The sequence below is a fragment of the Anomalospiza imberbis genome, chromosome 3 (assembly GCF_031753505.1).
Source record: "Anomalospiza imberbis isolate Cuckoo-Finch-1a 21T00152 chromosome 3, ASM3175350v1, whole genome shotgun sequence".
Taxonomy (NCBI): domain Eukaryota; kingdom Metazoa; phylum Chordata; class Aves; order Passeriformes; family Viduidae; genus Anomalospiza; species Anomalospiza imberbis.
Genome location: NC_089683.1, coordinates 69,495,658 through 69,521,870, shown reverse-complemented (window position 1 = coordinate 69,521,870; position 26,213 = coordinate 69,495,658). Strand labels below are relative to the sequence as shown.

Here is a 26,213-nt window from a genome sequence, read left to right as displayed (position 1 = left end):
ATTCAGTTGATACTACTGTGAGTGAAAATAAGTTAATAAACATGTACAGAACACACAGTTAGAAGAAGTACTGTGTTGATGGCAGATCTAGATGACAGAGGAGTTCTCCTCCTTCTCTTTTGTCTATCCTGAATGTTTTCCTTGAAAATTAATATTGATGCTTTGGTTGAATTTCTTGTTGCCACTAACTGGATCTATGTGGTGGTCTTAGAAGAACCTTAACAAAATGTAGACCCACAGGGCAAAAACAGAACTGGAGCTGTGCTGCAGATACTAATCTCCCATTGTGGTCTGCCATTCACTAAGTTATATAACTGCAGTAAGTGAAGAATAAAGGGCAAACTTGTTTCTTCATTAATGTTATCCATGATGCGCTGAGTGGCACTGGTGCAGCGTAAACATGGCTTTTGTGAGAACTCCTACTTTGTACATCATTAACTGTTTATGGGACCCTTCTAAATGAGCTGATGTGCTATTTCCTGTACTTCTGTTCAGCCAGAAGTTGTGCAGTCAGGAAAACAGAACTCTGCACATGTCATGAGAATCTATACTTTTCTGACTTCCACTGACATTTTTGTCTTTTGTGTTGTTAATTAGTTTATCCAGAATTTGTTAATGTTGGTCGCAACATTTGGAAACAGAGACCAATACTACTCTGTAAACAGAGTTACTTTCCAGTAGTATAAAATAAAATTTTGATAAAAGCATTTAAATATTGCTGCACCTGAAAAGTTAGTACCTGCTAATATAAACAGTATCATTAAAAACAGCTGCTTATTCACAGAATGCTTGGTTCCATAATCTTCTATAAGGTTTTGTTGTTTGGCATTGACAGTAGAAGTGGCTGATGGTGTGGGAGGGACAAACATGGGTGCAATACAAAATGCTTTGAGATAAGAATTTTTGAGACCATGTGAATGAACTAACAGGAACTCACACACACAGAATTCTGAGAAAAGACAGCACCTGTTGCACTTATGGCAAAGATCTACAATGTTGGCAGAAGGTAGGGAGTAACACAGCCAAAGACCATCCATTGAATGCATAGGTAGGAGGTGAGCCTTCAGAGGAAAGATTGTTTCAGTTTTGCTCGGATCTTGAGAACTTTGTTCAAGAATATATTCTGTGAACTGTGACTTAAGTCACTGTTAAGTGACTGCTAAGTCATAAGTGACTTACGAAGTCAGTAGTTTGTTTATGTAATTTATTTGACCTAATGGGAATTTTAGGAAGCCAGTGGCCTGCAAGAAATATTCAAGTGGTGAGTTACACCTGAAATGCAGATTAAGGTAATATCCCAATATTCAAACTTCATGGAAATTCCCATTATATGTAGAAGGAAGAACACTGGTGTTCTTCAGCATTTAACAGTTAGTTCTTCAGAGTGTTCACTAAGTCTAAGATGCCAAGCAGCTGACTCTGTTCTGTACTGTTTCTATATGTTTTTTTTGAGGCAAATATGCTTTACTATCTAGCTTTACTTCTAATGTCCCTTGAGGAGTACCCAGGTGTTTACTTAAAGAGTCAATGAGAACAATTTATGTTTGAAAGAAACAAGAGAATGTTTGGTGCTATTATTGTATACTGTAGTACTATTATTGTACACTGTAATAAGATTTTTCAACTAACCTCAAATAAAAGCCTCCCTCTTTCCTGGTTCTAGCATCTCTCTTATGGCAATGGTAGCTTACATGTTGATGCAGCCTTCCAGCAGACGCTCTGGAGTGTAGCACCAATCAGTTCAGGAAGTGAAGTTGCCCAAGGTAAGATTGACTAAACTTTAATTATTGAAAGACTGATAGTGAATGAAATACTTAAAAAGTCAAATTATTATGCCAAGTGAGGGAGTGGTTTTCTCCTATGTAAACACTGACTAGAGTAAATAAATAAATAAATAAAAATACAAATGTTCTGAAACAGAGGGAAGGTTATACTGAAAATAATCTGATAGTTCTCTGTGTATTTTTGCTGAATTTTAAACAGCTCATTCAAATCTCATTTTGCTAAAGATATGATAACATTCGTAATATGTTTTTTGAAATGGCTTTTGGTCCTGGTTTAAAATATTATCTCAAATTATTCTGATGTATGCAGTCATGGTTACATGTTTCTGAGGCTGAGTAAAAAATGGGCAAGGCTTGAAAGCAGGATGTGAAATCCTAAGACTGAAGATGGGAAATAGTTTTATGGGTAACATATGGTTGGAAAGAAAAACAAGAGGAGCGTAAAGACAGAAAGAGAACAGCTTTCCAGATCTATTTATTTTATTTAGGAATTAGGAAGGAGTTTTAATGTAATTTCTAACATTGAAAGGACAAGGTTCCCTGAATTTATGCCATACTGGTTCCACAGAGAAGAACAAAGTTTCTCTGAAAAGTCTGTCACAATGTAAAGCCTAATGATTTCTACTTTCCTGCAGACCAACTGTTTTGAGTGGGTGTTGTAATAGAATCTAAAAATATTAAATCTGCAGGTCATTTCATTTTGTGTGATTTTTGGATACTGTTTTTTAAAGATGCAATACACTGAAATTTCACATAAATTCTTTTTATCTGGCATATTTTAAAACTCAGATATGGAATGTTCTTGAAACTTTGCTAATTAAGATATTAGGGAGACCATTGCCATCATCTCTCTTTTATATAGCCATTGGGTATTTACATATGAGAATCACTCTGCACATACAGATTCTCTGACATGGTTTATAGCACAAACCATTATTAAAAAATGGTAGTGCATTGCTTGGCAGTATCCTAAACTTTATGGAGAAAACCTTTCTGTTAATGAGAAGACCTTTTCCTGTTGCTCCTTCCTATTAATTCAATTTTCCTTGTCCTCCCACTGCTGGCAGCTCTGGTGTGTCATTCTTGCTAATAATCCCAGCATGGTTTATGTGCTGAGGCCCAGATTTGTGCTATACCACATCTCTGCCTGGTGAACCTCAGTACTGAGACCTGCCTGTCTCTTTGAGAAGCAGAAATCCACAATGACACAGTGTCATATTGTGTACTCATACTCCCAGGAAATAATGTGGAAATGATGTAATACAGTTTTTGTAGCTGTGCATTTATCTATGTGCCTGCTCTTTGTTGCTATACTTTTCCATTTTCACTTTGCTTAGATACAGAAATTATCTTTAAGATGAGCATGTTTTCTAGAGAAGTTTAGCTGGCTAGTGTCAGAATGGATTACAGCAAAGGCCTTATTCTTGTAAAAGTGGTAAATGTTCCTGTAATCAAGGTAGTCCTGTGGTGAAGGGAGAGTGAATCTCACATTAAGTGTGTAAGGCCTTATCTCTATGTCCTCTGTAAAACAGTAGCAAAGCCAGAGAAAATTACCTCAAAAAGGAAGAAGAAGGAAATAAACCTGTTTTTCTTAGTATATGTAAAATGCTTTGTCATATTCATAATTAAAATATTAATGTATAGGAATAACTGCTCTATAATATCCTCTCTTAATCAAAAATTCCCATTAAAATAGATTGATAAATTAAACTATTTAGTTAAATGAAATTATTTTGAAGTGAAAATAATGGATAATTAATCTGTAAGATGAGCTAGGATATTGGAGGTAGTTCAAAGAAAATAATTTGTTTTTACATGCATTTCTGTAATATTGGCTTAAGCAGAAGTCAATTTATTGTTTAAGTCAAAACAGAACTTTAGGTTAAATCAAGTCATTCTGCTAATTCTGTATGATGAAGTAGATGAGGGTCACTTTAAAAACAAAACCTAAATTACATTGAATTATATTGACACAGGTCCATGTAAAAAGTAATGTATTTAACAACAGTTACCTGGGCATACACTACTGTGTCAAAATCATGGATTTAAAAAATCAGTGCTAAAATTTTCCACATAAATTCCAATTTTATAGTGTTCTCAAAGGTTTAAAAAATATATTGTGAAATATTTCCTGATATATTCAGGAAAAAAATTTCATGTAATTTCAAAATAAATTCTTGAAGGGTGTGCTGTGTTACTGAAGAGTCTTCAACACCATTTCCCTATAAAGATCTGTCTTACTTCACAGCATTACTTACTAGCGTAGACATTGCTTCAAAATATAATTCCAGGTATAACTTTTTAAAAATCCTGTTGCTGTAACACTAAAGCCAAGGATTTATGTTATGGCATCCCACTCAAATGTATAATTTGATATGAACTGGTTTTAGCAAAAGGGAAGATGAGTTTAGGAAACAAAGAAATTTTTACATTTAGCTTGTCAGACTGAAAAACTACCATGGAATTGTACTTAAAACCTATTAAGTTTTAGTATTCTTCAGTTGCTGATTATAATACAATAATTGTAGGATAATATAAAATTATATTTCTTTTTAATGACATATCTCTAATGCAAAAAGACTGATGGAAAAAGATCTATTTTGTTAAAATCTTCACTGATTTGAATTACGGCCTGATTTTCAGCTTCTGGCTGCTAAGTCCTGGGACTTCAAATATTGTGATGATGCTGTGTGTATGGTCTGTGCCTTAGTTTGTGAACACACACCCGTACACTGTAAAGCCAAGTGTTTGGCTGTGAACATGCACATGCAGTGTAGGTATTTGCAATGTAGGAATTTCCCTTTGGATTCCAAATAAATCGTGATTATTGGTTTTCAGTTTTCTGTCAAGTAGAGTTTAGAATGTTCTTCTCACAGAGAACTTCCAAATACTCCAAAAAGTGCTTTAAAAATAATGAACTAGCTAAATCAGTCTTTGTTTTTGTATGTTAACTGGAATTCTTATCTTAAATGAAATGAAAAGTGACTAGGTAAGATGGAAGAGTTTCCAACTTCTGTTGTAACCTGGGAGAGGAGTACTTGGTTCCTTGTTTCGGTTGGCTCAGTCTTTTTCTGAGTTGTGGTAACTATGTAGGATCCCCTGCTTGTGGCTTCTTTTTATCCTGATCCATCCTTCCCTAGTTGCTCACTTGAAGCTTTTCTCACTTGGCAGTGTTGAACTGGCTCCCCAGGATATGAGATATATTCCCCTTCTTCTGACACTTTTTTAAAAAAGTAATATAAAATGTCAAACAGAAAAAAACTGAAAATAACCTGATAGTATTTATTACAGTTTGAACTATAGTTTTACATGTTGCTGTGTTTGGAGAAATGAACTAGATTTTCTTGCTTTATTCAAGGATACCTGATAGGAGGGGATGTTCTGAGGTTATTGCATGGTCACATGGATGAATGTTTGACAGTCCCATCGGGTGAACACGGAGAAGAACAAAGAAGGTAGGTTTCCAGCTTATACCAGAATAATAGAAATGAATGTTGCTGAATTAAGTGTCAGTCATAGTACAGATGTTTGAAAGATGTTGTGATGATATTTATTACTCGTAAGAATGAGAATTGTTGAGATAAACTTTGGATATGAAACTTTTGTAGTTTCTTTTCCTTATTGTTCAAGTCTGATTTCACTTACCAGATGTAAAAGGAATAGTGGTTTTTTGGATAATTTTTGTAATGTTTCAGGATTTAAAAGCACTGTGAATTAAATATATTAGGTTTTTCTTTGCTGGTTTTTTCTGTAATTACAAAAAAATCCTCAGGACAGGGTATGGAAAATACTGCCCAATCCTTCAAGGCAACTAATCTGGGATTAATCTCAGGTCTATCTGTCATGGCAGTCTAGAATTTAATTTATGGTTATTTTCTTGACTCAGGGAATCCTGGAATGGAAGTAGTGATGACAACCTGGTCTGTGTCTCTCTCTCTGTTAACTAAAAAAATTGAAATAGCGAGAAGACTGATACAGTGAGTGGCATGTCTCAGTGGAGTGATTGCATCAGTCCTCTTTGTTTGCTATAATAACATATGCCCTAAGATTCTTTTCGGTAGGGCAGTGTCATATAATTTATTTCTACCTTCAGGCTAAATGTTGCTAAATGTTACTAAATGATATTTTAGAATAGTTTGTTTAATGCAGCATATTGGGTAGCTTCCTTTCCATGACAAAGGAAGTGCTATTCATTAACTCATCAAAATGAGTTTTCTTGGTTTTCAAATAGAAATGTGTTTTTAATTTTATTTATTATCATTTTTAAAGATAAGGACAAAACTCTGGAAGCTTTCATAGAAAAATTCTTCTATGAATTTTTAAATGTTAATGAGAAAAACCTCAGAGTTTTCTTATACATCTGGTGACTAACACTTCATGGATATTTCTTATTTCAGACAAGGGAATAGTTTTTGAATGCAGAAGATAGTTTGTAATGCTGATACTTAAAATGTGATCTGTTCAGGTTTTAATTTTAGTTACCATGTGAGAGTCATTACCCCTTGATCTCTGCTATTATTATCCTCAGCCTGAAACTGAGGAAAACTTAAGGTGATAAATAAATAGGATGCTATAGTGTTTGCTCTTATTTCAGTCTAAACCCTGCAAAATTCCTTCTAAAAATGTAGCTGCAGTGTAACTTCAGATTTATGGACTGATCAAACACTTCAGTAATGAACTTCAGTGCTTAAGAACACACTAAAAATGTGTCTCTTTTCAACAAGTCTAACATTATATGTAAAACACAATAATGGAGAGTGAAGTGGCAAATGAAAAAAAAAAATTATTAGCTCTACTTGTGCATTCACATGATGCATCTTTCTGTCCTATAGCATGGGAAGAATATGGTTAATTTCTTAATCTGCAGACCTGTGCCTATAAACAAATCAGAAAATTGTATTTCTTTTTTTGGTGTTTGCAGTGTTCTGTATTTCTTTATGCCTTTCCCATATCTGTCTAAAACCCTAAAAGAAGCAGAGCTAGTAAGAAGCAAATAGGATGTATGTCTTTGCCTTTATTTTTCCTCATAGCAATACTGAGAAACATTGCTTCTACGTGCTTCTTAAAAACAGATTTGATCTTCTGAAATGTACTGTTTTTCAGGAACTTTCTTTGATAAACAAGCAGAAAAAGAAAAAGTTTGTTTGTGTTCCATAGTCTCATTTCTGCAATTTTTCTATTTTTCTGAAAAAATTTAAAAGTATTTTTTACTAATAAACCTAGAATATAATCTATGATTACTTTTAATTATATAGAGATAGTTATAATCACTATGTGACCCATGCTTTCTCCTCTTGAATTATTAGTAAGTTTGGTTATTGCTTAAAACATCTATACTTCTATCTCTAATTGGGACTGTTGCCTATTCAAAATAATTTGTGTCTCTTTTCAGTTTTCAGTATGTATGCATAAATAATTTTGATGGTTGTGATGCAACATCAGGCAGAATTATGTGTAAATATATGGGTAATTTTGGCAGGTAGGAAATTTTAAGACAGATTTTTTTGTCTTTCATGTCAGTTTCAATTCTGTAACTTTTGTGCATGAGGCATATAAAGTTATGATATATTTGAAGTAAAATAATTTCATATTATCCTGTCATTGCCTCTTGAAGTATTCTGGTGATAGGTTATTGGGATTTTTTTGGTTTGTTTTGTTCCAGCACACACCTGGAGAGCAGGTCTGCTCTGCAGAATGACAGCATAAAGGAGCACTGAAAAGTACCATCCCCGTTATGACTCACTAATTCCTCTATCTCATTTTTATTTTTCTGCAATGGCTTCCTCTTTATGCCTTTTAAATAAATAAAATATCAGACAATCATAAAATAACTGTTTTATTCTGTAATGTCACCTGGTATCTATTTGAGGGAATAAGTAAATAGTTTAGACATGAAATATCCTCCCAGGCAGTATCCAAAAATAGCTGTAGTTTTGCTCTATTCTTAGAACATTGATACCATTGCGTATGTTTGAAGTATGAAAGTGTTTAAAAGAGTACCAGGAGTTCAAAATAAAGCACACATTTTCAAGATGTTTATTCTCTTGTACATATGAGAGTTGATACTCTCACTTAGCACAGTGGGGACCTATGAAGCAGTGACAGTGCAGATGTCTTCATGCTTACAGTACCTAACAAAGCTTCCTCTGAGGCAACCTCATCCAAATGTATGCTGGAAGAGGCCTACTACAGTGGCAGAAGGAGTCATATAAAAAGCTTAAAAAATTATTTTCTGCATCTCGGGTTTTTTCTGAGTCTGTGCTGTGTTTCCCTGCTTAATTGTTGTGCTTGTGTGTCCCTCCATGTGGGCCTTAGATTGTGGTACTGTGATCCCTTGAAGGTAGGGTGGACTCATTGTATTGTGGAAGAGGGACTTTGCTATTGAGTCAGAAACTTAACTTTTCCTTAGGAAGCAGGTTCAAGTAGATGCTCCTTGAAGTTGCTAGATTTACTTTGTAATCAAAAAACATTCTAATTGGAAGCAGTACAAATGGAGAAGTTTGTGGGAATATGATGGTTTACATGATATTACACTAGAGGAATACAGTGGTATAATTTTTTAAATGCCACAGGCAGGGTGAAAGACACCCTGGTAGTCTTCACTCACTGACCCAGACAAAGAGCAAAAAAAAGAAACAGACAAAAGATCAAGTACATGAATTTTCCCTGAATTAAATATAATTTACTGCATATTCTAGCTAGGTATGTTGATATTTTAAGGCAGCTGGTTTAAGCCTTATGCATAGAATCCTTAAACTGTGTTTTTTTTTTTCCTTCAAAGTGCCCTAGTTATCTCTAGGAAGCTAGACCTAAATTTGCAGAATAGCTCCTTAAGTCAAATTTCAGAAGCATTGTCCAGGTAGATTAAAAAATATATACAGTCACAGACAGACAAGAGAAGGCCTAGTATGATCAGTTTGGTGTTTTTATAGTGCTTACTTTGATTTCCATCTATTTTCAAAGCCAGGGGAAACTAATGCAGCAGCACAGTAGCTATGAATCCATATTTATCTTGACTGCTTTTCCTTCAGTCTGTGTCTGCATGGTTTGTGATGTAGATCCCATCATAGGAGCTTATATAAACAGTTTGTCAGTAGGAATGAGGCAAACCCACCACAGTTTCCTAGATTTATGTATGTTTTTTTAATTTAAATAAAGGATTGCATAGTCTTCTTTGTCCATCTTTTCCCTCCATTTTCATAGAGGAGAAAATTGTTAACAATTTTTAATACTATTTTTTTTTGTGTTGGTGGGTCATATACGATTATCCAGCAGAAGATTTAAATCACTTTTTGTATTACAGATAACCTTGAAATGGTCTTTACTTTCCTTTAATATCTTTTCCTGTTGAAATTGTGATCCTTTTTTTTTTCTTTTTTAGCCCTGTTATTTGGTAATTATATTGAGTCTTCATTTTGAATTTATAATATCAAAGGAATGAATAAATTTATATTAATTATGATAAGAGTTGGTATTTAGAGCATGTATATGTTAAACTGCTTGTGTGAAGTTGCCTTCCATTGGTTCAATCTCTGAAAAAAAAAAAAGTAAAAATGTTCATAATAAGTTTATCCCAATTGAATCAGTCAGCAGTTCCCTCCCCCTCCCTTCTTTTTGCAGTTCAAGTAAGTGGAATTGTTTTACATTGTTGACATTGTTGTATTATGTGTGTTATTTTTAGTTTCCCGTAGAAATGTAAGCTGGTTATTAATACAGGCATGATTGTAGAGTTTTGGATTGCTTTCTCATATTGGGAGGATATGTGTTGTAGTTGGGTTGAGGTTTGTGTGGGTTTTTTTTTTTGTTTGTTTGTTTTTTTTTTATTTTTTAGAAGTTCCCATAAAAGCTAATGCAGAAGTATGTAATCAAAATTATGTGTTGGGTTTTTATTTTTCGATTGGGTTGTGGGGCTTGCTCTTGTGGATTATACCACTATCTTTCATATTCTTTTAGAACTTAAATACCTAATGGAAATAGGGCTTTGATAGTCATAGTTCCCAGTCTAGAAAGGAACTATGAGTGTTCCCACTGCAATTAATTTGCGTTTTGATTTGCAATATGTGTTTTAAAGTGATGACTGCAGTGCAGTTTGGACCCTTCAGAAATATTTCATTATGGAAAGCAATTACCTATGACAGAGAGAAAAGCTCTCCTGGCTTTTCAAAGTATCATTTGGGCTGGAGCATACTCCAGTTTCTCAAACCATCCATTCAGAATAGGCCTTCATGATGAAAATGGATAAATGTAGCCTAATTTCAGAAGCAGTTTTACCATTCCTGCCTTTGAGACTTTCTTTGGGTGAAACTTATTATGTTAAGGCTTTTGTAAATGACATTGAACACTTAGTGTTAGTCTCAGGGATGGACGGGCTTTTAAAGTGACGGTCAAAATCAGTATGACTTAGCTAATCCCTTTTTTATTTTCCATGACATTTTCTGACGCCTTTTCTTACAGTATTATGCACTAATGAGGTCTGTTGTACCTCAGAAAATTTGGGATCTGGCATGTGTGGAGCATGATTTATGACTGAAATGTGAACTCCAAGTTTTCAATCAGCATAAGTCAACAACCTTTCCCTTGCACCCCAAACAACCACTGAGCCTTGAATAATGATGGCTGTGCTTTTAAAAATTATTTTGAAAACATGCATAGAGCTCTTTAGTGACTGATTTTTCAAACTAAAACCAGGCTTGTCTGTCATTGAGAGAAGTGAAAAAATTTCTTTCACTTGAACTTTGACATCTTATTTGGATTTATTCATTTGTGTGTGATCCAGGTACACTATTGTTCTTTAAATTGCCCTGGTTCATTCTAAGCAACTGAGATTTGTTCAATTATTTTCTTGGTTTGGAATTTAGGATTTGAAATTTCTTCAACCAAGATTACTTCAGCAGTATTGAAACACTGTAATTTAATGTAATTTCTTTTAATCTCATTTAATTCCCATTTGCAGCCAGTGAGTTTCAGTGAAATGATTGCCCTCTGCTGAACAATACTTTAATAAGAATATAAATTCAATAATGGCTCTCCAAGGGATGGTTGACACGTGGTAGTCTATTTTAAACCTGTGTGATTAATTCATTATTGAAATTAAAGATGATAGATTCAGATATGGAGCTTTCTTTTTGATGTTTACTGTCTCTTTGCCCCTGCATCCCCTCTTGGCAAGTTGGAGGAGAGCCCTGAGGATGAGCCGGGGAGAGCAGGACCCGATCCCGCCAGGGTCGTGGCGCTGTCCGTGGTGCTGCACAAGAAAACCCGGGCACAGAGAGACAAATGCCATGTCCAGCCCCTGCTCTTGTTCGGGTTAAGGTGAATTAAATAGATGAACGACAAAGTCAGGAAAAGGATGGTGTTTTAAATTTAGCTTACAGTCATAGGTCAGACAAAAAAAAATGGCTTAATTACACCAACTAATTAACTAGATGAAAGTTAATAATAAAGATTAGCTGAAAAGTCTCAAAGGTTCTGAATTGCTTATAGATATTTTATCTTGAAATCAAGGTGATTAATATCCTTAATCTATACATGTAAAATTTATGGATAAAATGCATTGGAAAAATAGAAAAAAATGACACAAATTATTATGGTGGGTATGGCTCTGAAGATACAAGGTATCCCAAGCTTTGAGGAAAACTAACACTTGTAGCTTCTTGTGCTTTCTTTTTTTTTCATCCTGTCAATGTAAATCTGTAATAAATCTAGATAGTCAGAGAATTTTTGTGTGTTACTTCATGTCATTAAAAGTAACGTTTCATTTGACCTAGCAGTACCAGTACCTGATATGACCTACTAGTATCAGCTTCCAGAAGAATTCAAATGTTTTGAATAATCCTTCCTCTTCAGCACTGACTGTCCTCAGAAGTATATGTATAGAAATGAGGTGCATCCCATTAAATAATGATACATAGAGTATGCACTAAGGAAGTTGGTTTGAGCAATCTCAGAGCAGTTTTTTTTTTTTTTACTACATTAATTTTTTATGAAAAGAACTAAAAATGAACTTCCAGTTCCTTAGCATAAAAACTCTTGAGATGGTCTGGCTTATAAACTTACTAATCTGCTTTGGGACAATGTTCAGCATGCATGCTGTTATGGTAAAGTCAAAGTGACTCACCCTTCATTGAAGAAATCTTTTATTCAAAATATTCTTTTATTCATCTTTTCTTTATCACCTTTTTTTATAGCAAAGACAGTATCTAGTTAAAACCACAAGAGCTTACATCCTGTTGTAATGTTGTAATGCTTTGGGTTTTTTTTTTTTTTTTTTTTTTTTGTTTGTTTGTTTGTTTTTTGTAGCATGTATCTTCTTTCCTGTTCTTTCAAAGTCTTGCCATTTAATCTTTTATTCTAGTTTTCAGGCTTCTCCTTTTGCTTCCTTGTAGGGATCCTTTATCCCTAGCCCTCCAGTCACCAGTTCTCTTTCAGTCCTCCTCCAGATTTCTCTAACTTGTTCTTTTGCTGAGGCTCAGCTACTGCCTCTTTGGCTTTTGTCTTTAAAGTTCTATTACTGTCTTTTAGCCTTTACTCCCTCTCTTGCTGCCATACCTGGTAATTCACTGACAGACAACCCAAGAATCATTTTTATTTCCTCTAGTAAACAAATCATATGGTTTTATTTAGGATTTCTTCCATCTCTTTCCCATTTTCTCATCTTACATGACTGTTCTAAGACTGATAGCTCCCCTTTGAAGGAAGAGGGAAAAAATAATGGATAGATAGTCATGTAAAAGTAAACTACTTCATCCATGAGAAGACATTCTTTTAAGTTTAAAATGGGAGATTTTTTATATTTTTAGTGTTGCACTGACCCAACAGCTATGTGTAATTCAAAACTAGCTTCAAAAAGAAACTGATGACAGCTTTGTGGTTTCCATTGTGAGAAAGAGTTTGATCTCTGAAAAATAAAAAGTACCAACTTAAGAATGAAACAGTATTATGAATTTAGACCTTTGCTTCCACTCGGTTTTTCACGTAATGAATGACTTGAAAACTTCTGAATAAAATTAAATTTCATATTATGCAAGTGCAAGGATTCCGAATGGCATTTTTGTGAGTGAAGTTCATATTGAAATAAGCCAGGATGTAATCAGAATGTTTCAGCTTTTAAAAACACCAACAACCCCCACCCAAGCTGCCCAAACAAACAACCCATGCCCTCCCACTCCCAATCCAAACCCACCAGCCAGGGTGATATCTGATCTGTTATACTTGAGATGTTGCCACATAAATCCAGTCTTGGTCTGTTAGCTGCAGAAGAAGAATTTGAACAAATACCTGAAGCACAAAGAGAATATCTGAAGAGAGAAATAGCTGAGTTCAAGGTTGTATAGCAATTACATTTTATTGTAATAATAAAGGTAAATTTCAATAAAAAATAAGATTGCCTTAGAATTTAATTTCCTTCAGTGAGAGGGAAATGAGAGACTTGCTAATACTTGCCAGCTGCTCCTAGCATCATAAACCATTGCAGCAAAAGGCTGAGATAATACTTGGAGAAAATAGTGGATAAAAGGTCAAGGGGTGAATATTGTACATATTTATATCCATCTGTAACTTATTGGCTATGTGGAACACGTGCCATAGTTTCTATTTATACCTGGGTCATGAATGTTCCATGTTTCTGATTCTGTAATTGTGGTGAGATATATTTATTTAGTGTTTGGACTAATTTTTGTTCTTGTATGATTCATCTACGTTCTTACACAATGTCTTGGAGTGTTTATTTCCATAATAGTTTTCTATACATTCCAAAATGAATTTTAGCACATCTATAGTTTCATGTATGCTTAACAATACTGAGAAACACATTTTATTTCTTTTGGTTTTGAACCATTTCTTTCAATGCTGGGTTTTCCTCTGTGTTAAACGTTCAGTCCTTCTGTATAATATCCACATGAGGACTTTGAAAGATAAAGCCTGATAAGTAGCCTGTACTTGATTCCAAAACTGTAGTTGTCAAAAATTGCTTCTAGCAAAGAATGGACAATGCCTACAATTTTGTTTTTACTATTCCCTGAAGTTATGCTGCTGGCTATTTTTGGTGGTGCCTGATCTTGACTGAAATTCACAATATGTACTCAAAACATTAGCTCTTCCAGGATCTATAAAACTAGGCCATTGTTTGGTAGTCTTCCCTGATATGCTTGATCTGATAAGCATAGTGACATCACTCCTTTTCTTAAGTGACTCTTATGTATTTTCCCAAAGGAAAGGCCTAGGCTTTTAAATTGTGTCCATGTCATAGAGGAGAAATACAGGCACAGGCAGGACACAATCCAAAGAACGGCTCCCTAAATTTAGAATGGCAATGCTAATTTTACTTAGTGTTTACTTTGAAGCAAAACAGAGTTATCTGCTCAGGGCCTTTGGGACCATAGATCTTAAACATGTTGTGCATCCAGTATGGATCACTTATCTGTATGTAGAATAATGGAGGGGAAAAAAATTATCTTTTTTAGGCTTAATTGATGTTAGTGATACTTGGGTTTCTGGTTATATCCAGGAATTAGAAAGGTCATTACATATAAAAGTTTGTAAATAGGTAGTTGTTAACATCTGAGATGTGTCAAGGCTGTGTCAGTGTGGTTGTTGTTATATCTTAGGTGTTATGGCATTAAAATAAAGTGCTAAATAAGTACATCTTCAAAATTCAGTGTAATAAGTTGCAGTTACTTTAATAGTATAAGCTCTGAGAAAACACTACCTTTCCTGGCAGATACATGCAGTGCTCACAAATCTTAATCATTAATTAATACTTGGTTTTAGAATCTAGAAATGTTGTAATTATCAGGTTATTGGTGCTGTTTTTTCCTCTGGATTCTTTATCCTTAAAACACTAAGAAAAATGTCTTAGCAAATGCTATATAAACCTTGTTAGCATGAATGTTATAATTATGGATGCTAAGGACAATTAAAACAAAATTTAAATAACCAAATCTGAAGGCTGAATTGACAAGACTAGGTTTTGAATCTAATAACCTTTGAGTCTGACAAATGCAATAAATTGTTTTGACAATCTTAAAATGAGAGATGTGGTTAAATTAACAAACACATATGATGATGAATTCTGCTGAACATTTAATCTGTGCCATTGCTTGGTTTTCAGAACTGTCCATTATGAAGGTGGTGCCGTGTCCATTCATGCTCGTTCCCTTTGGCGACTAGAGACTCTAAGAGTTGCGTAAGTAAAATCTGTCTTGGAAAAAGAAGGACATTTGGCAGGGCACTTTTTGTATAGTTAGAGCAATCCTGTAAATCAAAATGATAATTATAAATCCAGATGAATAAAACTAAAATAATCCTTTAAAAATGCTTTATATGACTTTCATTGAATATTTAAAAAGTTTCTGTAGAGACAGTGCGTGTTTTGATTATTTTTTAAAGTTGTTATAGTTGTCAGTGAATTCACAGTTTATATTTTTAGCACATAAATGACAAAAACAGAACTGTTTCCTTAAAATAAAAATCACTTGTGACACTCTTCCCCCAGCTTGTTTAAGTCATTTGGAAGACTTCAAAATAAAAAACATTCAAAAGAAAAAAATCAGTCATGCATTATTGGAAATGTTGGAGTAATAGTGAGGAATTTTGCCTTGTTTGTTAAGGTAATTGCAGTGTAAAACTCCATTTAAATCATATTACGATATGTGCTTATGATAAAGTTTCTAGAGAGGAATAAATGATTGCTCTTTAGAGATTAAATCAGAGAAGCTTATGAAAAGGTTACATTCCAATGATGTTGTTTCCTCTGTGTGCATTTTATTAATAGGATGGCATTAAATGTCAGTGATAGGGCAGTGAGACTTTTCCTTTGGACTAAAATGGACCATGAGACAGTGATGACAACAATGAAACTGTGGAAGGATCTCTGGCTTTTTGTTTTTCCCATGGCATTTACTTCCCTAATAAGCAGTATTGGAGTAACGTGGGGATTCAAGTAATGACAGGTTTCTGTTGTGACCATCATATCACTTTGACAGGCATTGTATACAAACTTTTGAAGGGCAAACATTTGAACATATATGACTGAAAAAAATTGTAAGAACTGTCAAAACAATTATTACAAGGGGAGTAGTTATCTTTCTTTTTAGAAAACAGGATTTTCTTAAAAGGTACAAAATAACCAAATCAAATACCAAGAATAACACTCTCTCCTACACTTCCCTCACCAACCTATTTTCCTGTATGACACTCTAATGCCTATATATGTTCAGTGCTGAATTGCAGTCCATTAATATTCAGGCAAATGCTTCAATTTGTAGCTTTGTGTATCCATGCTTGAAGTTCTCAATCAATTGCAGTCCTCCCCAGAATGACTGCAGATATAATGCCATGTGAATTTCACATGTTTCTAAAGGAACATTTTTTTTTCTCAACTCTGTTCATTAGTAGAGAACTCTTTATAAAAATAGCCTGGGCAGTCTACATGGACAGATGCCTTTGGGATGCCCTGCCATGGGACACCAAATACTATTCCTTAGCATTGCTTTCTTTCCCAAAAGGTGGCAGAGTTCATTCTTGCACACTGCAAAAAAATATTTTTAGTAGTCAGAAATGTCTTCACAAGATACTTCCTGCTCAAAAGGCTTTTTTTTGTAAGTGCACATGAATTGTTATTTTTCCTATCCTGCAGGCATGAACTAGAAGCATGGCTCAATTACTCTACCTTTTTTTTTCTTTCTTATGGTCAGTAGCTATTGGGGCCAAAAGAAAATTGAATCACACAAAAGAAAAGACAGCTCCCCAGCATGACCTGTAATATAAAAGGTGCAGAACCGATGTAATTTACCAGACCCAGCAACACAATAGCTGAGATTCATGACCTGACATTTTACTGACTAGAGAAACAGAAGTTATGCTAGAACATTGGACTCAGATGTCCTTTTGTGGAGCATATGGACTTTGCTGTGCAGAAGACAGAAGAAGATAAATGTGTTTCTAAGATATAAAGCTTCCCTATTTCCTTCTACCCCAAAGCTCCCTCAATTTAAACAGAGGAGACTCTAGATCAAAAAAAAAAATAGTTGAGGGTGAAAACCTTTTTATTCTTCTGTTCTCTTTAAAGCCAATAACTAAAAAGGTTTAAAAGTTTAATCACTGAAGTGTAATAAATCCTGTTCCAAAAGAGAAGCATTGTAAAAAATGCACTTTGAAAATGTTTGCCAAATTGGTTTTGCATACTTTGCATCCAGTATGGCCAACACTAAAGAAGACACACTTAAACAACTGGGTGTTGGTGTTAAATAGGTAAGTGCTTTAACCTGTTACATCTGTCTGTTAGGGAAACTGAAAATGACTTTAACTTAAACCTGTGTAAATACTAACTTAAGGGGAATTTCAGACTTCCATGTGTATACATAAAAAAACATATACCTAGATATACAGAATAAATACATGATTTCCTCTGCAAAATGCAGCATTCACATACTTCTGAAGTGCAAACTTTTGCAAATATATGACTGAAGAAAATTCTGTGAAGACTAGAAAAAGTTGTGAAAGTTTTCCAATCTCAAAAGCCTTTGTGTAGTACATACTTCTTAGTAACACCTACACAAGTTCAGGAATTAAACAGGAAGAGCAGCAGGGCTGAATTTTCAGTTTATGGCAAGAAGTTGGAAAGCTGTGACCTGTACTTTAAGGTGAATAATTTTTGAGGAGCTTAGATAAACTTTACCTTTCTTACTTCTATAGAATATGAAGAGCCTGGGCCATTTTTTGCTTAATATTTTTTCATATTTATTTTAAGAAGTTTTATATATATATATATATATATATATATATATATATATATTTTAGGCATTTGGTTTTTGCAAAACATTTAAAGTGTGCTTAAAATCTACTGGCTTCTAGAAGATCTCTGGAGAGTGAAGAATGGCAGCTGCTGGTAGATGAAATGTTGGAGAGGGAACTGGCAGATCTAAATTCTTTGTGTACAGCATAAGCCTCCTTTTCTGTAGGCGGTCTGTACCTTCTCTCAAGAGGAACTCAATCTGAACAAAGGCAGTTTGTGCAAAGGAAGACATTAAGATTATTTATTAGAATGGTTTTATTTGGGATAACCACAAAATAGCCACTTTCCTACTGATAATCCAACATGTGAATTTTATATTTTGTAGCAATTAGTTGGCAATAGATTTTACTTTAAAATACTATTGCCAGTAGTTTTTTTTTTTTTTTTTTTTTTTTAATAGATGTTTTTTTATGGACTCTCTTAGGTGGAGTGGCAGCCACATTAGATGGGGACAGCCATTCAGACTAAGACATATAACAACAGGAAAATATTTAAGTCTCCTGGATGACAAGAGTCTTCTTCTTACAGAGAAAGAGAAGGCAGATGTAAAATCTACAGCATTCTGTTTTCGGTCTTCCAAGGTATGAAATCAGTGCAGCATTAATATTACTAGTAATAATTCCAATCTCTTCAGAAAGCAAGATTTAGATACTTTCTGTTTGTTGTGATTGCATTAATTATTACAGTTATAAAAACTGATTAAAAAATTCCAAAATGCAGTATAATCAATAACTAGAAAGCTTCTTGTACCATGCATTCTCTGTGTGTTGCTTCCTGGCTGTCTGTTTGTGGGTTTCTTTTTTTTTTTTTTCATGTTAATATGTTGGTTTTTGTTCTTGTTTCATTGGTTGGGTTGGGGTTTATTTATACTGTTTTTCCAATTCTGAGCAGTATACTAATTTCTAATTTGTTGTTCTGATTAATTTCTCTGCTGCTTCACTGCTTATATCTACTGTCTGACATATGAAAATGTTATAATATTGTGATTTACTAAAATTAAATGGGAAATTCAGGATTTCTCTCAGCAGATAATTTACTGTAGTCTAATATGAAGTAACCAGAGTTTGAGTTTTCATTTTGACAGCTTCAATAAACATTTTGAGTTTAAACCCGTACTTTTGTAGTGGGTAAATAATACTCTGATAAATTCTTAGATGTCCTTTATTTCTCATACTTTTCATCTTTTATTGTCTGAAAATTTTCCAACAGTAATTTTGTTGTTGTAAAAAAACTGTCTTCTAAAATATAAAGTAACAACAAACAGAATTGTTCAATAACTTCTCTGTACCATTTAATTTATACATATATATTTTAAATATATATATTTATATTTTTTTAAATTATTGGCCTGCTTGGGAAGGTAAGAAAAGATACCCAAAAGCGGGTATATAGCCTTTTGCAATTTGATAACAAAGACTGTAGTTCAGGTGATGGTTTTGAGAGCCAGACAATATATCTTTTTTGAAACCAATTAGAAAATCATAGAAATGCTTTAAAATTTTAGGATAATGTAGTGCAACCATATTGGGAATTTCCTGTTGCAGCTACTATAGATTTCAACACTTGAAAGCAAGAGGGGTAGAATAACTCACTCACTGATTTTCAAGATGGTTTGTCAGCAGGGATTTCTCCAAAAAGAGTGGAACAATATACTGTGCTCTACTGTTACATGGATTATTTAGTCCAAAAAATACTTGAAGGCAAGAATTTTTAGCAATAAAGAATGTTACCTGTTGATATGACTAAGGTGGTTTGTCTCTATTTTCTATGTAGCACATGTGCTTTGGAGATTAGGTGATGTTGTATTTGAAGTTCCTTCTTTTTATTCTTTTTTCCCAGCCTGAATTTGGAAGTCTCATTTTATATTATTTTGAGTTTTTTTTTTTATTTTGAAATGTCTTTTTTCTGCCGTGCTCAAAATGAAAGATTAACATTTATTTTGTTTTTAGTGGACAAACCTATCCTATGCTGAGCAGAGCAGAGACAAAAGGCTTTGGGGCAGGTTATGGTAATCAATTCTTGAAGTAATGAGAGAATTTTAAGTGGGGTATATAAGCTAATCAGCACATGACAAATGTAAGTAGCTGTTCAATTTCCAGCTGTTACTACACTCAGGTTATTTGTGCTACCTTTTGAGAGAATTGAATACAACATTTAGAGAAATTATATGAGAAAATGATAGGTTAATAAGGAAATATAGGCATACAATAACTCTAATTGGCATCAGATTATTAATAAATCAGTCACTACAATGTATCAATGGACAAGATTTTAATAAGAATTCCAGCACTTAAGAAGTGCTGAAAGTCATTTACTAGGTAGTGAAATTAACATCTCTATTGAGAAACAATCAGAAAACAAATTGATGAATATATTGTATCTGAAAATTTAATATTATGAAAAGGAATCATAAGCATTTCACCTCCATACTATTGTACTTTTTTTTTCAAATGCTTCAAAATGCATTCATGACTGTAGGCTGAAAACCTAGTGACAAGATATTTCCCTTTACTTAGAAAATGCTTTAAAAAAACCTTTAATAAGTTAGAAATTGTTATCTGTTTGTATATAAACCCCAATCTTTCTCAACTTTTATGTGGAACTGCCTTCTCACATTGTCAAGGCACATGTGTATGAAGTAATCATTCTTCTGATCTTTCCTGATGGTAAACAGGTAGAACAAGAATTTTTTTTTGTCACACTATTTGTAACATTACTCTGAGTAGCTGCAGGAAGATGCTTGTCATCTCCTGCTGATCAGGAGAAGCCCAGAATGTTGAAGCTGTACCTGGTTAAGGGGATCATGTTGCATACATAATGTACAGCCAACTAGGTATATTGGTCAGTTGAACCTTATGTTTTCGGAGAGATTAAATGGATGATCTGCCAGGCAGCAGGATGCTTCCAGGGTTTGTCCATACAAATCTGTTCAGAAGTAGTTTTTGCTTAGGAGAACTAGGCATGGGGAAACACCTCAAATCAGTCACAAACTCTAGTATTGTTTGGGATAGTACACTTCCTCTCCTGAAACAACTTCTGTCTCTACAGGACACCAGCTGGAATGATGTACTGTAATGCCATTTATAGTTTGCACGCCAATCATGCAGAAATAGATTTTTTCAGGAAGTAGTGAGCCCATTTTTGGGCAGTGACAGGTTAAAGGCCATCTCTCAGTGATTGTTGGATGGACCTCATCTTTTCCAGGCTGGAAAAAATCCCAAATGCCCAAGAAAAAGCTTGTGGAGGTTAATGCCTTGTTCAGCTAGGGGAGTCAATGTATCTGGGGTCATTTTGTAAGCTCTTATGTTTCAGTAATGACATGTACTGTCAGTTATGATCCTAGTTCTTTCCTATGCAGGTGAAATGAATACACACAGCCTTTCAAGTTTAACAGGCTAAATTTTTTCATGGATGTGATTTCTTTGTCTTTAACTAAAAGTTACACTTTCCCAATTTTTTAGTAATATCTTTAAAGAAGGATCTCAAATATTCTTTTAGGTCCTATTCTGGATAATTCCTTAATATTCAATTTTTTAATGCAAATATTAACACATTGGTTATTGTTCGTGTATACATTTTTTTCTTCATCAGGAAAAGTTGGATATAGGGACGAGAAAGGAGGTGGATGGAATGGGAGCACCTGAAATAAAGTATGGGGATTCAATATGTTTCATACAACATGTAGATACAGGCTTGTGGCTCACGTATCAGTCTGCTGATGCAAAGTCTGTAAGGATGGGCTCTCTGCAGCGAAAGGTAAGGCTGTAACAGGAATGTATTTCATTTGCTCATAGGGTGGGTGTGGGCTGGGGGGTTGGGAAATGAAAGGAGCTACGTGAGCCAGCTAATTTCTGGATTTCAAGTATTTTAAACATGCTTGCCAGATGAAAGATTGGGGTTTTTCAGTCACATATTGAAAAGTTAAGTGGTGTACTGAATTCTCAAACTGAAGACCTGACAAAGTCCGTGTGTTAACCTTGTAGACGTTATCGCACAAATATTGATAAATTTGGATATATTTGATTTCAAACTAAAATATTAGTAACAACCTATAGAATGTGCTAAGATTCCTTTCTTCGATGTGGTTTGGACTGAGGAGGTATTTAGTTCAAAGTATTTTTTTCCACATTGTAAATGTATTACCTTTTGGGCTAGAATGTTCAAGTCTTGAGTCCTGAGAGATTTCTTTATTTATAGAATAATCAGAGCCAAGCTGAATGCTAGCTCAGCATCATAAAGTAGGGAAAAGATTCTTTTACAATTTAACATTGTAGCATGGAAAAAACATGTAGGTTTTCCATGACTATTTTACATAGCACAACTACACAGAGCAGAGGTTTAAAATATTAATGTGGATTGGATTGAGCCATCCAATCCATTAGAGCCATGATAACAAGACATGAAAACCTGTAAGTTATTGGAAATTACTCAAAGCATGGTCAGAAAAGACCAGTGGCACCCTTAGAAATGAGGACCAGTAAAGAATACCTGTTATGACCTTTTCTGCTTTAGGGATTTGCTGCTCTTTAAGGGAAGTGCTTTTAATGTTGATAAAGACAAAGAGAAACAAAAACCCCTTAGATATTTTTTTTTAAGGCTTCTTATTTTTAATGTCTCATTTTCAGTGACTGCTTCTTGCTTTTGTTTTCAGGCAATAATGCACCATGAAGGGCATATGGATGATGGTTTAACACTGTCCAGATCTCAGAATGAAGAATCCCGCACAGCACGTGTCATCCGTAGTACAGTCTTCCTTTTCAACAGGTTCATAAGGTGTGCTTTTAAAATGATCTGTTCATCACTTTTCTTTTTTTTTCTCTTCAGTTTTATTCAGAGTTGCCATTAACACAACAGGGAACCATTCATCCTTCAGAAAAAATAGATCAGTGGTTCTCAAACTGGACTTTCTGTCAATTCTTTGTGTTATCAGCAGATAAGCACCATGACAGATACTGGTCAATTTTTTTTTCTGTATCTTCTAAAATTAATTTATTGCTCAATTTTGATTTAAATACATAAACATACTTAAAATGCAAACAAACCTTGCCAAAATTTGCTTTAAGTCATATGGTGAATAAATTAGCTTTTTCTTTTCTAAATACGGTTTTTAAAGGTGATCTTCATTGAAAAACCTGGAAGAGTGAGATAACTGTATAACTACAGATCTGTAAAAAATACAAATATGCTGAAGAAATTCATAGTGTCAAGGAAAAGTTTTATTTAAAATGATACCTTCTTTCTACCCACACATTACACTTTGCTTATTTGTTCTGTTTTAATGTTATTTGTTTCTTTAATATTTTGAAACTTGAAAAATGTTGTATTGTATTTCATAGTGATTAGCCATTTAAAAATCCTGTCAGATGTGTGCAATTTGCATTTATCTTCCTATTCCTAAATAACACTGATAAAATGCTAATTCTTAAATGCTTGTGATTTCAGTAACTGATGAAAGGCCCTTTCATCAGTGTAGCTTGCATTAGAAAAAGAATGATATGCAGTAAGACTGTATGGAATAAGAATTTAATAAGAACTCATTTGTCACAAGAAAGAAACAATGTGGGAGATGGTGACCTGAAGCAACCATGTCCTAAATAAGGGCACAGACAAAGGCACAGACATATACATTTGTTGAAAAACATATAACAAGGTACTTAAAAAAACCAGGAAAAAATCACCTGTCAGGAGAATTTTCTACAATATGACATTTGAAATACAAAGGAAATGTAAGCTGTAGGTCACTTTGTAAATAATACACCTTCATAGAAGCCTCTAAGAATGCCATAAAATATAGAGAAAGGCAATTTAATGATAAGGTTTCACAAATCAAGATATTGCTAAATTACAGTGGAGATTTTTGTGGAGTGCACATGGAGTCCAAGGCAGTGTTTAGCAGTTTAGTTTTGGCAGGATGTTACTTCAAGATGAAAAAGCTGAATTGGAGAGAATGAAAATTATTCTTTTATGTCTATGCTCCAGTTCTTCCTCACGAAGTCAGTAGAAAAATTGTTCTTTGGATAACATGCTCACAATAAAAATAAAGTTTTAAAGATAACTTTTGTAGCTATCCTTTTGAAACTTTGCATTATTTGCAAAGGGGCAGGTGTACCCTGGATGAGAATAGTCAGCCCTCTACTTCTAAGAGAGAATGTTCATAGACTTCAGCAAGGCCACGCTTGAATTGGATGTCAGGGAAACAAAAAGGCTAATGAAGTGCTGAGACAAAGTGTGTAGAAGTGTTGCATCTTTCCACACTGAAAAGGGCTTAAAAACAGGTTAGAGATGTGTTTGAGAGTCTCCATGGCCAATCTGGACCCTCCACAGCACCATAGGACTGGTCTCTTTAACTTGCATCCATTCCAGTTTCATGATGTTTTGTACTGGTTTACAAACTTCTCTTCATCTTTTGCTCTGCCTCTGAAACTCCTACATCCATAAGTAGGATATTAAAATGTGTTTTTTTGATTTGAAAAAATAATACCAGAAATAACATTTTTCACGCTTTCACATTTTGTTTGGGAAGGAAGGGGTAGGTTGTTAAATGGAGAATGGGCAGATATGAAGATTCTTTGACAAGTTGCTGTCAGAAAAATGAGCTTTGGCATCAAAACAATCTTTTCTTTTAAATAAAGAGTTTGAATGATAAAGTAAATTCATTTTCAATTCTCAGGAGAGTTTGCATCTTCTTGCAGGGGCCTTGATGCTCTCAGCAAGAAAGTGAAGTCTTCCACCATCGATTTGCCTATCGAGTCAGTCAGTCTGAGCCTGCAGGACTTGATTGGCTACTTTCACCCCCCTGATGAACATTTGGAGCATGAAAACAAACAAAACAGGCTCCGAGCACTGAAGAATCGCCAGAACCTCTTCCAAGAAGAGGTACTTCTCTCCGTTTTACTCCCAGTTTTTCACTATGGTATCTGCAAGTATTTTTCACAGTATCTGTACTGTTGACGTCTAATATGGATTATGCTTGCAGTGAGCTTTTTTAATCCTATAAGAGTCAAACTATTTGCTATATTCATAATCTCTCTAGATCTGCTGTTTTTCCTGCATATTTGAAGAAATACATTTATGGCCTTAATTCTTTTTCCCTTTATAATAAAATCAGATGACCTTGTGCATTGAACTCTACCCATCATTTTCTCCTTAATGTGTGAATCATTTTTTTCTGTTATAATCTCATGATGTACAAGGATGTTTTGGTTTACTAAGCATTCTTTAAGCATTTTGTTTAATATTGTGTGTTATTTCTCTGGTAATAATAGTTGACTATACTTTGTCAGATGCATAAACATCCTCCAGAATAAAATCTTGCCTAAAATTATGTCAGTAATACTGTTTATTTTTGTTTTAATTTGACCATCCTAAATGGTAGATGTTTATTACCTCCACCAAGAAAAATTTTCTGTTGGGATTGCTTGTTTGACTTCATGCACATACTCTTGTGTTTTGTATATCCGGTCTTTCTTTTGTTTTCTTGAATTTTTGAAAAACTTTTGTGTTTGCATCTAAAACTACTTTTTTCCCCCTCTGATGATATAAGCTTTTTTATTTTTAGGGTATGATCAACCTTGTTCTTGAATGTATTGATCGCTTGAATGTATACAGCAGTGCAGCTCACTTTGCAGATGTAGCTGGGAAGGAGGCTGGAGAAGCATGGAAATCTATTCTGAATTCTTTGTATGAATTACTAGGTAAGACATATTATGGATTACTTGGATAGTTTTAGCTCAAAATAGTGAAGAAAAAAAGAATAAAGAATTACATAACTGTTGTAGTACAGAAGAATTTCCATTGTGTAGAAACTTAGAATACAAATTAAGTAAGATTTGTGCATTTGTAATTATTTGATGTATTAACAATCAATTAAAGAAGCTATGTCAGGAATTATAAACATTTTAAAGTATCCAAACTAGGTCCAGAGAGTTAGCATCTCTATGAAATCAAATTATATCCTTTTGGGGTGTAGATGGTAGATGATGGAGTCTAAAATTCTGTGGTTTGGTTATTCATAGATGTAAGGTAAGAGTTGAATTTTTTTATTACAGTTTAGTTTATCTCTTGTTACATTAGGCACAGTGCAGACTGGAGGAAGTAGTGGCTAGATTTCCAAATTGGCAAGGCTAGAAAATTCCTTCTGAGGAGTCTGCCTGTTTTGTAGAAAGTATTGCTTCCATGGACTTGTAGTGATAAGAACAGCACAGAAGCTTTTGTTGACTTCCCAGTCTTTGTGCCACTCCTGCCCTCTGATGTTACTTCTCTAACTGCATTATCTTCTGGCAGCTAATGCTTAGGAAGCTTGGCTTTGATCTGGCTATGATGAATTTGTACATTGCTCTGTTCTGAATGATGCTGGATCTGTACAGTAATTACACGGATGACAAATGGATATTGCTTGCTCAGTCTTGCTTCAGCAAACAGTACTTTGTTTTTTGAGTCTGCACATAAATAAAAGTAAACTGTGATGCCAGAATTCATGTTTTTTGTCATGTCATTGACGTTGTGTTGTATTTCACTGTGATGAGAATGACGGCATTTATAGATGCTGAGACTGGATACTATCACATATAAAAATCATATAATCTTAGAATGTTTTGGGTCATAAAAGACCTCTAAAGATCATCTAGTCCAGCCAC

At 34.2% G+C, this 26,213-nt stretch overlaps 1 protein-coding gene across 7 annotated transcripts in view; it reads left to right on the top strand.

Moving 5' to 3' along the window:
• The window catches only part of RYR2 (ryanodine receptor 2), a 377,495-nt gene that overhangs the window by 166,769 nt on the left and 184,513 nt on the right, over positions 1–26,213 (top strand). For all 7 annotated transcript variants that reach the window (XM_068184981.1, XM_068184983.1, XM_068184978.1 and 4 more), the window contains 8 exons: positions 1,664–1,763; positions 5,143–5,239; positions 14,893–14,967; positions 18,002–18,158; positions 21,169–21,333; positions 22,229–22,350; positions 24,270–24,453; positions 25,136–25,271. In XM_068184981.1, the coding sequence (XP_068041082.1) occupies positions 1,664–1,763; positions 5,143–5,239; positions 14,893–14,967; positions 18,002–18,158; positions 21,169–21,333; positions 22,229–22,350; positions 24,270–24,453; positions 25,136–25,271 (1,036 nt within the window). The remainder of the gene's footprint in view (positions 1–1,663; positions 1,764–5,142; positions 5,240–14,892; positions 14,968–18,001; positions 18,159–21,168; positions 21,334–22,228; positions 22,351–24,269; positions 24,454–25,135; positions 25,272–26,213) is intronic.